Genomic DNA, 15562 nt, shown 5'->3' with positions numbered 1-15562 from the left:
TTGAACTCCTGGGCTCAAGCGACCCTCTCACTTCAGTCTCCAGAGCAGCTGGGAATACACGTGTGAGCCATTGCACCCAGCTGGAGTTTTAAGGATAGCCAAGATCAGTGGTAAGGATTCTGTAAATCTATTCTTTTTTATTTTATTGTATTTTTTTTAGTTCATAATCTTACACATTTGAGAACTTTATCTTCTTCTCCCCAGTGGTCACCTTATGACCAAGAGATCATTTAGTTTGTTACCTTTCTTGTTCTTATTTGCAGATGCTGATGAATGGCAAGAATCAGAAGAAAGTGTTGAACACATCCCCTTCTCTCATACCCACTATCCTGAGAAGGAAATGGTTAAGAGGTCTCAGGAATTTTATGAACTTCTCAACAAGAGACGGTCAGTCAGGTTCATAAGTAATGAGCAAGTTCCGATGGAAGTCATTGATAATGTCATCAGAACGGCAGGTCTGTACTTGCAGATGGGGTCTTTGGAAATGTTAGCCACTTTACTGGTGTAACTCTAACAATGGAAAAATGTCAAAGTTTAAACATAGTGAATAAAGCCTAGAGTGATATGTGTATCTATAAAGTCTTACCCAAGTGCTGAGTGACTGCCAGAAACACAATGACTTCTACTTGCCACATTTTGACTATTACAAGCTTCTTGGAAGCAGATGTGACAATAATTCAAAACTTCTGCTATTATTCAGTTCATGATCTTTTAATTAAAAACCAAGATTTCTGATCACATCATTAGATTAATATATTGGAGGAGATACAGCTTCTTTCTTTCCCTCCCCTTAAAACACACCAGACACACATACACTCGCATACTCAGTTATATTTGTTTTCTTTGGAAGCAAATTTCTTATATTATACACCATGATGCTATAGTCCAGTATTCTCATTAACTAGCAAAATTTACTTATGTAAATTTGCAAAGTAAATCAAAGAAGGAAAAGACCCATTTTAATGTAAATTAATATTTCCACTGAGGAAAAAAAAAAAAATAAGAGCTACAGAAAATGAGGAGGAGAAATAAGAGAAATCTCACTACTTGAGAATCTCCTGTGATTGGAGTCTTATTCTTACATAAACCACATTTAAGTTTATTTGCAAAAATTTTCACGTGCTCATTGTTAATCTATTGTCCAACGTGAAAGGAAGCAAGAATAAAATACTTTACTTCGGTTAGGAATACAAACACATTAGATTGTTGAGTCCTTAGTCTAACTAACAGCAGTTACTAAATTTCACCTTTACCTGTATCTGTATTTGTATATGTGTATGTACACATATGCTGCGAAGGTGAATTTGACACAACTAAAAACATTAGGGAAAACTTTATTTCTTATGTTTAGAGATACAAATATTTAGTAAACAAATAAAATGGGTACAAAGTTAACTGGAATCACTCTGTGCAGAAATTGGGGCCTCATGTTTAGCTTTTGACTTGCATTTCCCAAGCCAGTTGAGACTTCTAGTGTTGGGAGTCGTGTGTGGCAAGCAAGAACCCCACCAAGAGCCTGCAGCCCTTCCTCCCTCATCGGTGGATTAAACTATCCATTGGGAAGGAAGGAAGAGTTGCTTCTGAAATATCTCACCTGTGAGTCACTGTGGTCTCCCCCTGGGAACAGTGGGCCATCTCTAGGGCCGAGGGACGACACCCAGATCAGAAGCTGGCCCCTACTCTCACCGGAATCCCACAGGGAACTGAGGCTCCTTGGACAAAGGTGATGCACTGTGAAGCTTTGCCCTGGGACACTGGAACTGATCAAGGTGTGGGCTGAGAGTTCCTGAAGTCTCCCTGGGAGTAGAATGACACATGGCTGTGCGTATTGAGTACCCATGTCTAAGAGTTCTCCAACTGGGCCGGGCCTGGTGGCTCACGCCTGTAATCCCAGCACTTTGGGAGGCCGAGGCAGGTGGATCACGAGGTCAAGAGATCAAAACCATCCTGGCCAAAATGGTGAAACCCCATCTCTACTAAAAATACAAAAATTAGCTGCATGTGGTGGCGGGCACCTGTAGTCCCAGCTACTCGGGAGGCTGAGGGAGGAGAATCGCTTGAACCCGGGAGGCGGAAGCTGCACTGAGCCGAGATAAGTGACACTGCACTCCAGCCTGGTGATAGACTGAGACTCCATGAAAAAAAAAAAAAAAAAAAAAAAAGAATTTCCCCAACTGTCGTGTGTCCCCAAGGATAAACCTCACAGTGCCACACTAATAGCTTTGATATAGGGACCAAACACTGTATAACTAAGTTGCCTTTTGAGGAGTGTTTTAAAAACCATCTTACCATATGTATACATTTTGCCTTCTTCAATAACCTTCACAACTTTATTATTTTTTTTCAAGCATACCAAAAGAAACAACAGTCTGGAGAACTCTGGCTGTCAAAATTTCCCCTCTGAGTTTCTTTCCTTAGTGGTCATGGTGCAGTTACTTGGGGACATTTTCTCCCACATAATTAGAGAAGCAGAGGTGGAGTTCCCACAACCCCGGAACTGCAGAGCTTGATCATTGATCAGCTGGCCTGATGCTGAACAAAACGAACTTGGCAGCAGCATGACAGGGTTCCCTGCCAGGCATTTGTTTTCCAGATTATCTAACTTCATTTTGAGCAAATATGAATTATTTTTATTTTTATTTTTTTTGAGACAGAGTTTCACTCTTGTGGCCCAGGCTGGAGTACAATGGGATGATCTTAGCTTACGGCAACCTCTGCCTCCCAGGTTCAAACAATTCTGTCTCAGCCTCCCAAGTAGATGGGATTACAGGTGCCCACCACCACACCCGGCTAATTTTTCTATTTTTACTAGAGACGGGGTTTCACCATGTTGGCCAGGCTGGTTTTGAACTCCTGACCTCAGGTGATCCACCCACCTCGGCCTCCCAAAGTGCTGGGATTACAGGCATGAGCCACTGCGCCCGGCCAAGTATGAATTATTATGTTTATCCTTAGAAAAAAAATTTTTTAAGAGATAGGATGTCACTCTGTTGCCAGGCTAGGGTGCAGTGGTGCAGTCATGACTCAACTGCCTCCTGAGCTCAAGCAATCCTCCCACCTCTGCCTCCCAAGCAGTTGGGACTACAGGCACACACCAGCACACCCTGCTAGTTAAAAACAAAACAAAACAAACAAAAAAAACCTGCAAAAATGTTTTAATTCTCCAGCTCCAGCCTCCCAAAGTGCTTGGACTACAGGGATGAGCCTCTCCTTAATTAGCAGCCTCACACTTTCCTGCAGTTTTAATTTCTGATTTTAATGGAATGGGTGACAGGAACAGCCCCGAGTGGGGCCCATACAGAGCCCTGGACCTTCGTGGTTGTGAAGGACCCAGATGTGAAGCACAAGATTCGAAAGATCATTGAGGAGGAAGAGGAGATCAACTATATGAAAAGGATGGGACATCGCTGGGTCACAGATCTCAAGAAACTGAGGTACAAACAGTGGTGGAACTGGGGATGTTTGCCTTGGCTTCTTAAAATAAAATCACCACCACCACCATGTCCTGGCTTTGTTGTAAGTGTGGACAAGCTTGATTCTGCCTCTGGGAGGAATTATGGAAGTTAAGAGAGAGCTCACTCCCGTATCGCCATGTGAGCGTTTGGTAAATAGGCTCTGACTCAATTATTTGCTTAGTAAATAATTGAGGAATTACTTCACTTTTCACCCATCTGGAACACAAAATGGCGAAATTCTTCTCAAGATCTTGCATGAAGCAAATTACATTTTGCTAAAGTGATCAGGTTTTCCCAATCATTTTACTAAGCAGGTTTTAGTTTTAGGACAAGTTTAGCACAAGTGTAGTTATCTGTGAGGCCTTAGTAACTTTTTGGCTTCCTCAACTCCAAGAAAAAAGTGGAGGGGAATTCAGTGTAAGTAGTTTCACTGTGGTCCTTCAACAAATGCAGCCCCCGGGGTCTGCTCTGGGCATTGAAGTCACAGTCCACGTGCTCTATGGAGGGAATGGAGAGTGTTGGTTCATCGAGTGAGTCAGGAAAGTGGATTACAAGTGGCTCCTCTGTGTTGATATTTCCATGATTTAAAATTCTGATGCTTGGCTTTATTAAAAACCACTTTATGTATTTTAACTATTTTCACCCTTGCAATAACCATATGGATTGGGTACACAAGAGTACATATTACAGAGGAGGTAACAGTTCCATGGGAGGCCAAGTAGCTTGCCCAGTGGCCAAAACAGTCCAGCTCCAGTGCAGATCTTCTAAAGCATTACCATTTTCCCTCTTTGTAGGGAGAAAAGAAATGGCAATAGTCAAATGTAACTAAGCTGGTTGAAGTACAGTTAAGTAGCTTTGCAAGTGTAACATACAGATGTTCATAGTATAAGAGGAACCATGGAGAAATACACAAGTGAGTTTCAGTGTGCTTCGGAACAAGGAGGCATAACCAGGCTAGAAATGAAATGAATGGTGATTGTCTCTTACTAATGAATGACACAAGATATCCTAAGGTAAAATCCCAATATATGGGATTATATGACTCTCTGTCCTTTTTGACTATCTGTGCTAGAATAAAACTTCTGCCAAAATGTGTGGGCCAGGGTAATGAAATCAAGAAAGAGATATTCTGAGCTGGAAAACAAAACTTTAGCTCTGCATTTATACCTCACATGAATGATCTCCCTCTCCCGCAGAAGTTCCCTTCCTTTTTTCTATAACTGGGTGAACAGCATTGCCATCTGCCCACCTGTGATTTTGTGATTTTGGCTAAACCTCACTGCCATCCTTGCCTTCTCCCTGGCTGAATTTTGACCCAGTGCATGCTGGGTAATAGGACCTGCCCTTGTATCTTTCAGCATTTCATATGTCTTGCCATACTAGGCACTTACTAAGACATGTTTATGAAATTGAATGATCCTGGTCAGAAAAAGAGGAATGAGACAAAAACAAAAATTCTGCAGCTGTTCAATTTAAATATAAAAGATGAGTAAATAGGTTTTTATTTTTATCATAAAGAAGCTAAGGTAGTAAAAGAGAACAAAAAATATGGGCAAATATTCTCCTGAATCTCTTTTCTCTTCACAGAACCAACTGGATTAAAGAGTACTTGGATACTGCCCCTATTTTGATTCTCATTTTCAAACAAGTACATGGTTTTGCTGCAAATGGCAAGAAAAAAGTCCACTACTACAATGAGATCAGCGTTTCCATTGCTTGTGGCATCCTGCTAGCTGCCTTGCAGGTATGTTGAGACATCAAAGGTTAAAGGGTGGCCTTATTAAAACATTTCAGCTGAGTTTTCAATTCAGGGACATTTGGAAATTGTTTTTTAATCTAAAGTAGAATTCCTAAGTGAGGTAACTCTGATGTGAAAACTGACTCTGGAAACCTGGATTGGTGAGTACGATGGTTCAACAAGTTGGGAATTCACTTATCACATCATTTCAAGGTTAGAAAAATTGGTGGTGTGTTTGCCGTCATCTGTAACAACATGAAGTTTCAAGGGTTTTGGCAGACACACATGAAGAACTTTGGAGCCTGAAAGTCACAGAGGCTAACTCCCTGGATACGTTTACTGTTGCTCTTAGAGAAGATGGAATGACTAAAAAGCCATGAGAAGGGCTCTTCATAGAGCCCCCTTTCTAAGAAGTTTGCATTGCACGGCTTTAGGAAGATGGTCACGTGCTTTTCAAAAATTCCATCTGCATAGGAAGGAGAGCAGTGCTAACACGAAATGGAGCAGGATTGCTGTACAGTTTTCAAACTATTCATGCACTCACTCAACAATGCATTCACTCACAAATATTTTCTGAGCTCCTTTTTGTTTTGTTCTGAGACAGGGTCTCATTCTGTCACTCAGGCTGGAGTGCAGTGGCGCCATCACAGCTCACTGCAGCCTTGACCTCCTGGGCTCAAGTGATCCTCCCACCTCAGTCTCCTGAATAGTTGGGACTACAGGCATTCAGCACCATGCCCGGCTGATTTTTACATTTTTTTGTATAGATGGGGTTTTGCCATATTGCCTAGGCTAGTCTCTACTCCTGAGCTCCAGTGATTCACTCTTCTCAGGCTCCCGAAGTACTAGGATTGCTAGGCATGAGCCACCATGCCGGCCTCTGAGCTCCTTCTGTGTGGCAGTTCCTGGGAGGCACCGGGGATAGTTTGTCTGATGAACTGTATATTCTAGCAGACACTGGGGGCTGGGTAGGGGATAGAGAGAGATGGTAAACCCATAAAATAAACGTAGAAAACGAGATTATAAGAGCAAGAGCAAGTAATCATACTTTTAAGAGACAATGGATTCCAAAAAAAAAAAAAAAAAAAAAAAAAAAGAGCTTCTTCACTATCTCAAAGAAAAGTATGTATTTTCTTTGAGATAGTGAAGTCATTGAAATGTGTTTTAGGTTATTGGAAAAATTATCCTGAAGGAGCTGGCATTGATTTCCTTCCTGAATCTGTAAGCAGGTAAATAATGGAATCACCACGCGGCGTCAGACTGCAGGGCACCGCTACCTGATCAAGGGTCCTGGAAGAAGCAGCGAAGCCTGCAGTAAGCTCAGCTCACAAGGCTGCCCGGGTGCCTCTGCAGTGGGCAGTCTTTTTCACTTTGCCATTGAGTTTGCTGCCCCCTAGCTTTCATAAGGCATAATCCCGAGAGTAGGTTACGATTAGTGATGGAGGAAAAAAGTCTCCATGAAGCCCCGGTCTCCAGTACGGTGACTGGGTCCTATAAGCGCGCCATGCACGTCTTATAGAGGCAGCTTCCAGAACTTCCTGGTCAGGTTTAGAGGTGGTGATCTGATTGGAAAAGCTGGAAAGGGGCAGTGAGGGGGAAGTGTCTGGAAGCTCCTCATTGCTTTTACTTAGATGTTTGTTATTTGGAGGCTTGGAAAGAGGTCGATGGGGTACCCCTTGGCCACTGAGTCCCCCATCAACAGGCATCAGCATTTCACTGGGTGGGGAAGCTCTGCTTCCATGGTTGGCTCTGTAGTTATAGGAACTTGCCGTAGTGGTTGTCGTTCAGAATAAAATATACAAGCCTTTATTAATATATTAAATACCAAGAGCTAGTAGTAGCTCTATAATTTTAAAGTAGTGATGAATGTAATGATATTTTAAAATATCTATAACAACTGTAAAATGACATGAAAATAACTGGATTTCACTGGTGATAAAGTCATAGATATTGCTAACACTACTGTGGTTTGCTGCCTACATTTACAAAGGAAGAAACTGCTAAATTTCAGTTAGATGTTAGTGAATATAAAGACTTTGTTTTTCAAATTCAAGTTCATGGACCTGCCAAATTCAATCTTTGGCCCTTTGGGGGTCTGAGGATTCCAGTTTAAAAAATCCTGACCTATAATAAGACCAAAGTACTCACATCGAGAGAGTGAAAGATAAAATAATAATAGAAGTCAACTTAACATTAATAATATTAGTAAGAGGAATTGTTTAATATGGTTCGTGTATCTGCAGGTTTCTACTGCTAGAGACATACAAAATTAAGTATGGAGTAAAAGCTATGTCTTGAAAAGGACCAAAATATAAAATGACACCAAATTAAGGTGTAATTATTTTCTCAAAAAAGTTTAAGATTTATCCATTCCAAGTTCAAATACTATGTGAAGATATGATCAAGGAGAAGAAACACCATGATAAAGTAGAGCTAATGACAGAAAGAAGAAATCAGTTGGGTTTTCTGATGCATGTATTCTTGAGAACAGTCTCTCAGGTATTGTGAAATCTTTGTTAATCAAGGTATATAATGATGTTGTATAAAAGACCTTCAGCAAGAAACTGTATCAAGTCACTCTAGATTCATATATGTGCATATGTGCATGTGTAGATAGATATATATACACACACATATGGGTTCACATATATATGGGTTCATATATATATATGGTTCAAATGCCAATATTAGAGTTATTGATAATAAATCATAGATTCCAGGCGGATCACTGGAGTTCAGGAAAGAATATTTAGCAGGAAAATTGGCCAGGTATTGTGGTTCACACTTGTAATCCCAGCACTTTGGGAGGCCAAGACAGGCAGATCACTTAAACTCAGGTGTTTCAGACAAACCTGGGCAATATGGCAAAACCCCATCTCTACAAATAAATACAAAATATAGCCGGGCATGGTGGTGCATGCCTGTAGTCCCACCTACTCAGGAAGCTGAGGTGGGAGGATAGCTTGAGCCTGGGAGGCAGAAGTTACAGTGAGCTGAGATCATGCCACTGCACTCCAGCCTGAGCGATAGAGCCACACCTTGTCTCAAAAAAAAAAAAAGAATATTTAGTAGGAAAATTATGTCGCATTTGGGCTAGTACACTGCTTTGGTGGACTGCTCTTATCATTTGGTTCTCGTACCAGGACACAGACCAATCACTTAGCTAAAAGGAACTCCCTGTGGTTTTTGCCTTTCCTTTACTATAGTTGTATTCCTACAGTATTTTTCTGTAAGATAACCATTCCTATTTCTTAAGCATCAATGAAAAATAATAGTATTTTTCTTCTTCCAGAAGCTTCCCACTGCTTGGTTAAAAGAAGGGAGGGGATGGGGAGATTGATGGGGGCAGGGAGGTTCACGATACCATTACCTGAGCTGGCAGCCTCTTTGCTGCCCCACTTCAGGGAAATGATAGGAAGAGCAGGTATAAACGGGACAAGAAGGTCCCCAGGTTAGAAGGGAGAGCAGCCATTCTGCCTGCTGACTTTAAAATGCTTTCTTGTCCTCTTATTTTAGAATGCAGGTCTGGTGACTGTCACTACCACTCCTCTCAACTGTGGCCCTCGACTGAGGGTGCTCCTGGGCCGCCCCGCACATGAAAAGCTGCTGATGCTGCTCCCCGTGGGGTACCCCAGCAAGGAGGCCACAGTGCCTGACCTCAAGCGCAAACCTCTGGACCAGATCATGGTGACGGTGTAGGCAGGGCCGCCCAAGGGAGTGGCAGGGAGACGGCGCCCCTGCTTCTCCCTGCGCCTCTCACCTGCTCCTCTCAGGTCTCTTGGCTACTCTTTCTCCGGGTGTCAGGTTCCCTCATTGCTCTTTTTGGGTGGCCACACTGTGTCAAGAAGCCTCTCCACACTCTGTGGGCTTCCAGTCCCATAAGTCCCGTTTCTTATCCACTTTGGAAATGCATGAACGCTTCACAAAGAACATGCCCTGGTTTTTACATTTTGAAAGTTACTCTAGAAAATCACTGTTGGCTTTTTTCTTGTATTTTTAAAAAACTCACATAGAGGAGACAATCAGAAACTTACCATAAATAATTTAGCTACATGATGACTCGAATTTAAATTTAGATTAATCAGCTGGTCTCCTGCTCTCTGACTTCTGGTGTCTTTTAGACAAAGGATATGCTTTTGAGAACTACTTTTTCAAAAGTTCAGTTTCAAAACTGAACTTCAGGGACACTCTGCTAGTTTTGAATAAGTAACCATCAAAGTTACTGAAACATGGCCAGGTGCAGTGACTCATGCCTGTAATCTTAGCACTTTGGGAGGCTGAGGTGGGCAGATTGCCTGAGCTCAAGAGTTCGAGACCAGCCGGCCAACATGGTGAATCTCCATCTCTACCAAAAATACAAAAAAATTAGCTGGGCATGCACTTGTAATCCCAGCTACTCAGGAGGCTGAGGCAAGAGAATTGCTTGAACCCGGGAGGCAGAGATTGCAGTGAGCCAAGATGCTGAGATGCCATCACTGCACTCCAGCCTGGGCAACAGAGTGAGGCCCTGTCTCAAAAAAAAAACAAAAACAAAGTTACTAAAATGTCACCTTCACAGAACAGGACAGGGTACACTTGGGTCGCACGGGCCTGGCTGGCATGTAAACGGTCAGTTGCACTGCCTAGTGGCGTGGTAGATCTGATTGTAGCATTCATAGAAGCTGCTAACTACTCAAGAATCTTGCAAGACAGTTATTAAACATTCATAGCTTGAAATTGCCCATGGTGGGAGAATTTACATCACAACCACTACAAATCAGGGCTTGCTTTCTTTTACTTCAAGAGAGCTGCTTACCATACACAGCACCCACAGTCTCCCTTCTCTTTTACCCCACCCCATGAAACATACTGACCCCTTTTCTCCAGACGATAGCACAGCTGTTTGGGCCTGATAGGGTCACAGGTGCCAGGTTGGGAATGCCAGATGTAGTCTTCACTCATCACCTTCTGTCATCCTCCCAGGGTTGTCGTATACAGAGGCAAACTCTTACAGCTTGGATGATTTCTCATCAAGCAATTCTACTCACCTCTTCATCCCCTTCCACTATGCTTTTCTTCTTGTTGTCCTCATTTTCCTTGAGAAAACTCTCTCTATAAAAAATTTCCATAGAGTATGTGGATTATAAACAACAGAAATTCATTTCTCACAGTTCTGGAGGCTGGAAGTCCAAGGTCAGAGTGCCTGCATGGTCAGGTGCTGGTGAGGACCCTGATCTGGGTTGTAGGCTGCTGACTTCTCATTGTGTCCTCATGTGGTAGAAAGAGGGTTGGAGCCTCTGGCATGCCTTTTATAAGGGCACTAATCCCATCATGAGGCCCCACCCTCATGACCTCATCACCTCCCAAAGGCCCCCCCTCCTAATACCGTCACATTGGGGGTTAGGGTTTCAACATATGAATTGCGGGGACACAAACATTCCGTCCATGGCACCTACTTTATAGGGTTTGGCATGCTGCTTGGTACATGCTTAACATTCGTAAATGGTGGGTGCCCTTACTGTGGTAGACACCATTGTCATTGCAAGGCAGCCCTGCTTGGGATTCAGGTGAGCAAAGGTAACATGGGTGAGTGAGGGACTCCCTCCTCTTCAGAGAAGCCCTCCTGTGGCTCAGGGGCAGCTGCAAGGCCAGATGGAGTTGGCCTGCAGGGACTCAGTCTTACCCCATCAGAGACCAACTTGAAGGATGTTTTTCTCTGTGTAGTTATCAATCTGATATGCAGCCAGGTTACTTACTTCTGAAGCATCGGAGTTGTTGATTGCCACTGCCCCGTGGTTCTCACTCTTTGCAGGAACTCTTTAAATTTTTATTTTAAAAATTACAATGGAAACGTCTGGTTATCACCTTAACCAAGTGACAAGGTCCTAGCACACCATTAATGGTAGGATAACTGACATTAGGTGTTCCTGTTGGGATGCATTATGAAGCATTCCTTCCAAAGATGTCAATGGAAACTAATCAAGTCTTACACCTAACTTTCAGTTTACAGTAAATACAGAGGATAAAGAAGTTAATGGCATGGTGGAATAACCAAAATGTGCGTCATTTTACAAGAAATAGGCCTGGACTCTTTAAGGAGTGAGTGTCACTGTGGGAAGAATAAGAGGGGGACTGTCCTGTCCTTGCTACTCAAAGGGTGGGCCTGGGCCCATAGCATCATTGGGACCACCTGGGCGCTTGTTAGAATCAAAGATTCTCAGGCCTCACTTAGACATCCAAAATCAGAATCTGCATTTTAACAAGATCCCCAGGTGATCTGCATGTCTGTTAAAGTCTGAGCTCTGTTTCAGATAACCAGAGACCCAACAACCAAAGGCAAAACATAAGCCTTGATTGGATTTTGTTTTAGGAAAAAATCTCATAGGTATAAAAGACAACTGGGAATGTTGAATGTGGATCTAGTGGTAGGTGATATTGTTAGTGATGTGAGTGATGCATGCTGAAGTACTGAGAGATGAAGCATAATATTGACAACTTACTCCAGGAAAAAAGAAGGTGTCTGTATATGTGTGTGTTCGGAGAGTGTGAGCGAGAACTAACATGGTAAAATGTTAGATGGAGCAGACAGCGTTCTCATTATACTCTTATTTTAAATTTCTGTTTGAACACAGTCAAATCTGAATGGAAATACATGTAAATAAGCATTTCTTTCAGTCATATAAATAATTTGCCTAAAAACGCCCTCTAAGTCCATCATTAGGTTAAACAATTTACTGAAGGTGCAGATATTATGCTTATTTCATTGGGTTGTTTTGGAATGTCCCCTAGTTGGATAGTTTGAGGCATGAAAATGAGAATCAGAGGAGAAATAAGGCCAGAAGCTCACATTGCTTGCAGGGAACCAACTGAGTAATCAAGAAGAGGAAGGAAGCCCTGGGAAGGAACGTAAAATCCATTTCAGCCTGCCTGCCCCTTGGAATGGAGGGTCTTCTAGGGACCGGAAACACCAGACACTTCTTCTGCCCCAAGCACGCCCCACACTAATTTCTGCTGCAGCATCACCATCAGGGCAAATCAGTACAGCCCCCCAGCCATCAGTGGTGTCTAGAAAAGTAAAGATGATTTTCTTCCTTCTCTCTGCAGCCTCAAGCTCTTACTAACCTTCTTTTATGTGTTCATAAATGTTGTCATGTGACAACTGTGCTCAAAGTTAGAAACAGTGGTCTGGCAGGCTTATAGATCCTCTTCCTGTTTTGAGGCCTTAAAACAGAAAAAATAATGGAATGATTGCATCACTGCGAGGAAGTATATTTACTTAAGAAACTTGAAAATGGTTTGTGTTTTACTGATAGGACTCACCTGAAGACTCCACTTTGCCGAGAGGGAATTTTTAACTGAAAGCTGTGTTAGCCAGCACAGGGTAGAGCCATGGTCCTCATACTTGCTGGCATCACTCATGTAGGGGTCTGTTAAAGCACAGATTGCTGGGCTGCACCCTCAGGGTGTGTGATTCAGCAGGGCTGGGTGGTGCCAAAATGCTCCGTTTCTAATGTATTCCCAGGTGTTGCTGATGCTGGTGATTGGGTACCACATTTTGAGAACCATGGGGCATTGGCAATCAACAAATGCAATGCTTGTGACTTGACATGATAAAAATTCATTTGTTGGGCAGGCAAAGTCCCCTGTGGGCCTGGAAACCCTCCGAGACAATTACTTGCATGGGGTAACCCAATAATCCGGTGGGATGCACCTTCCAGGGCATGGCTGCCTCCTTCCTAGAGGCAGCAGGGGGAGGAAACACTGGAAGAGCTCACCCCAACAATTCCTTCCTACGCTGGCCCAGGAGTGACCTCCTCACTCTCATAGCCCTTTGGCTAGAATTAGTCATGTGACCTCACAGGAGGTGGAGCAATGTCATCAATGTTATCCCCCTGCACCTGCAAGGAAGGGGGCCCAGAAGTGTGTAGGTGCTGGATGTCTCTTCCCCAAAACACCTAACTCTGAATTTAGAAAATAAAACTGGATATAACAAACAAAAAAAGGAGGGGAGAAGGAAAGTTGAAGAAATTGGTGAAATCAGAATAGGACAGTGAAAAGCATAAAGATTTTCTTCTGAAACACTAAGATCGGTTGATATTTGTCTAATACAGCTTTAAATAGAGTATCACTTTGGGCCAAAGAAAATCGATACAAACATACATAAAGTGGAACTAAGACTGACTTCTTCCTAGACATCCCTGCCTCTGCCCACAAAATGGAAACTTCCATCAAGAAGTACTGGAGGACACTTCAGTATTTCTTTTAATTTTCCCCTCCCTATGAAAGGAAGAGTGACTTCTCTGATGCATGAAATTGGGGGTAGTTATTGCACATGTTCAAACCCCAACAAAGTAGGGTTTTAAGCCAAATTTACAAACTGGGGGTGATTCACCTTACAAAGATGATCGACCAATTGGTTTTTCTATTTACTTTATTCTTGCTCTGTCACCCACGCTAGAATTCAGTGATGTGATTATAGCTCACTGCAGCCTCCAACTTCTGGACTCAGGTGATCCTCCCACCTTAGCCTCCCAGGTAGCTGGGAGTACAGGTGCACACCACCACACCCAGGCTAGTTTTTCTAAATATTGGAGTTCCCAAAGAGTCACACCACCACACCCAGGCTAGTTTTTCTAAATATTGGAGTTCCCAAAGAGTATTCAAACTGATGTGATATTTGAAAAGACATTTTGTAAGCATCTTTTAGGAATATCGGTAAGTGGAAGAAAAACACATAGTTATCAGTGGATATTTTGCCTGAGAGGCGTGAGAAATATAATTGTTGTTTTGCTAGGTATCAGCAGAGTGCTCTCTTATAATTTGTGTGAAATGGAAACAACGGTAACATCATGTTTTCAATTCACACATATATACAAGTAATGAGAGGTCCAGAAGGAATGTTGCTCCAGCTCTGCTGCCACTGTGCCTCCTTTCTCCTACCCCACTCACCCCACAAAAAAGGCTAGACACTCAAAAAAAGCTGCGTTTATCTACCTTTTAGAGAGGGTGAATAGCAGAGAACTGGAGGTGGGAATGATAAGGAACTTCCAGCAGGAGATTGCAGGGAATGGGCTGACGCATCTAAAGTGGATGCCAGGTCCGCTCCCTACCTGGGTGGCCTCAGCAAATGACGTCCAGGACATCCAGGGGCAGGCTTGAGGGAGAACAGTCCCTGAAGCCAAAAACCTGCCAAGCTAAATACAGTAGTTCTAATGAAACGTGAGAGGCTATAATCCCATTTGGGAAATTCCTAAAAAGTCATGAGGCAGGGGAATGGTTTATGTTATTATCATGACCTGAGAGTCATGGCTCAGAGCCAAATGTTCAGGATTAAATTCAACAGCATTTAAATTTCATTAGAGTGAGATGGAAATATGTTAGCAATGCCTGCAGAGTGCCAAGTAAACGCAAAAGCCAATGAGATCATAAAGGAAGTTGTTAGCTAACCTAGGTGGAGTCGCCAACTTCCTTCTACTCTAATAATTAAAAATAAAAATAATACTTAGGAGGTAATTTGAATAGAGATTCAAAAATCAAACCCCTCTGAAGGGTGAAAACTGGGAGCCTCCTCTTGCCATAGTAACCATAGCACTCAGGGCACTGTCTTCCAGCACTGGAGTACTGTCTTCTGACCTGAGATCCTAAGCAACCTCTGCTCATCTGAGATGTCCACCATATTGCGGGCATGAGTCCTTGACAACAGTAAATAGTACGTCTGTTCCCTTGTTGGATAAATGATTTTCCAAGTCTGAGAATGTGTGGAACTCATTATGGAAATAATGCAATAATTCAAATCCATAATATTGATACTTTCATGTTAACTTTAGGAACAATCTTGTGTATACTCCTTAAGTGATTTGAATATTTAAAAAGCTTATGATTCCAATTGGAAATATGAAATTGATTTTAAGTTTGTGATTTGAAGTTGAAAGGTATAAGAATATTTAACTTAGCTCATTACAGTATTAGACTAGATTTACTATGTTTATAGGTGTAATGTATTAGATTTACAAGAGATGCTTAAATATATGAGAATATTTTGTCTTAATTGGCTATAATCTTCTCATATCAATGATTTGAAGTGCTAAAATAGAAAATCAAATATGATAAATTATACAAGAAGTTTAGAATGTTTAAGAGATTTTAATAAACAGAGCCTGTAACTGAGACTGATGGTTTAAGGGAGTTTGGCTTATTCAGCTTGAGTTAATCAAACATGAATTAAAGGCTCCCTTCCCCAAAGAGATTTGTTTTATTTTATTTGTTTACTAGTTTTATACGTAGAATAATAAAATGTGTATATCAGGTCAGAATGCTTTTGACAGAAACTAATACAAGCAAAAAAACCTCACTATAACCTAAACAAATAAGAGATTATTTTTCCTTCCTA

At 42.1% G+C, this 15562-nt stretch overlaps 1 protein-coding gene across 5 annotated transcripts in view; it reads left to right on the top strand.

Moving 5' to 3' along the window:
- IYD (iodotyrosine deiodinase) overlaps positions 1-15341 on the top strand; it is a 33815-nt gene extending 18474 nt beyond the window's left edge. Inside the window, exons 2-7 of one of the 5 annotated variants that reach the window (XR_003119082.1) lie at positions 264-455; positions 3275-3434; positions 5043-5199; positions 6362-6534; positions 8710-13743; positions 13796-15341. Coding sequence is in view for 4 of the 5 variants with exons in the window: in XM_025383258.1 (XP_025239043.1) it covers positions 264-455; positions 3275-3434; positions 5043-5199; positions 6423-6534; positions 8710-8792 (704 nt within the window). In the remaining variant the exon portion in view is untranslated. Of the gene's footprint in view, positions 1-263; positions 456-3274; positions 3435-5042; positions 5200-6361; positions 6535-8709; positions 13744-13795 lie in introns of those variants that run through there. The other 4 variants (XM_025383258.1, XM_025383260.1, XM_025383259.1 and 1 more) reach the window with 4 other exon arrangements.
- The last annotated feature ends 221 nt before the right edge of the window (positions 15342-15562 follow it).

The sequence above is a fragment of the Theropithecus gelada genome, chromosome 4 (assembly GCF_003255815.1).
Source record: "Theropithecus gelada isolate Dixy chromosome 4, Tgel_1.0, whole genome shotgun sequence".
Classification (NCBI taxonomy): Eukaryota; Metazoa; Chordata; class Mammalia; order Primates; family Cercopithecidae; genus Theropithecus; species Theropithecus gelada.
This window is presented reverse-complemented; position numbering and strand designations above follow the sequence as displayed.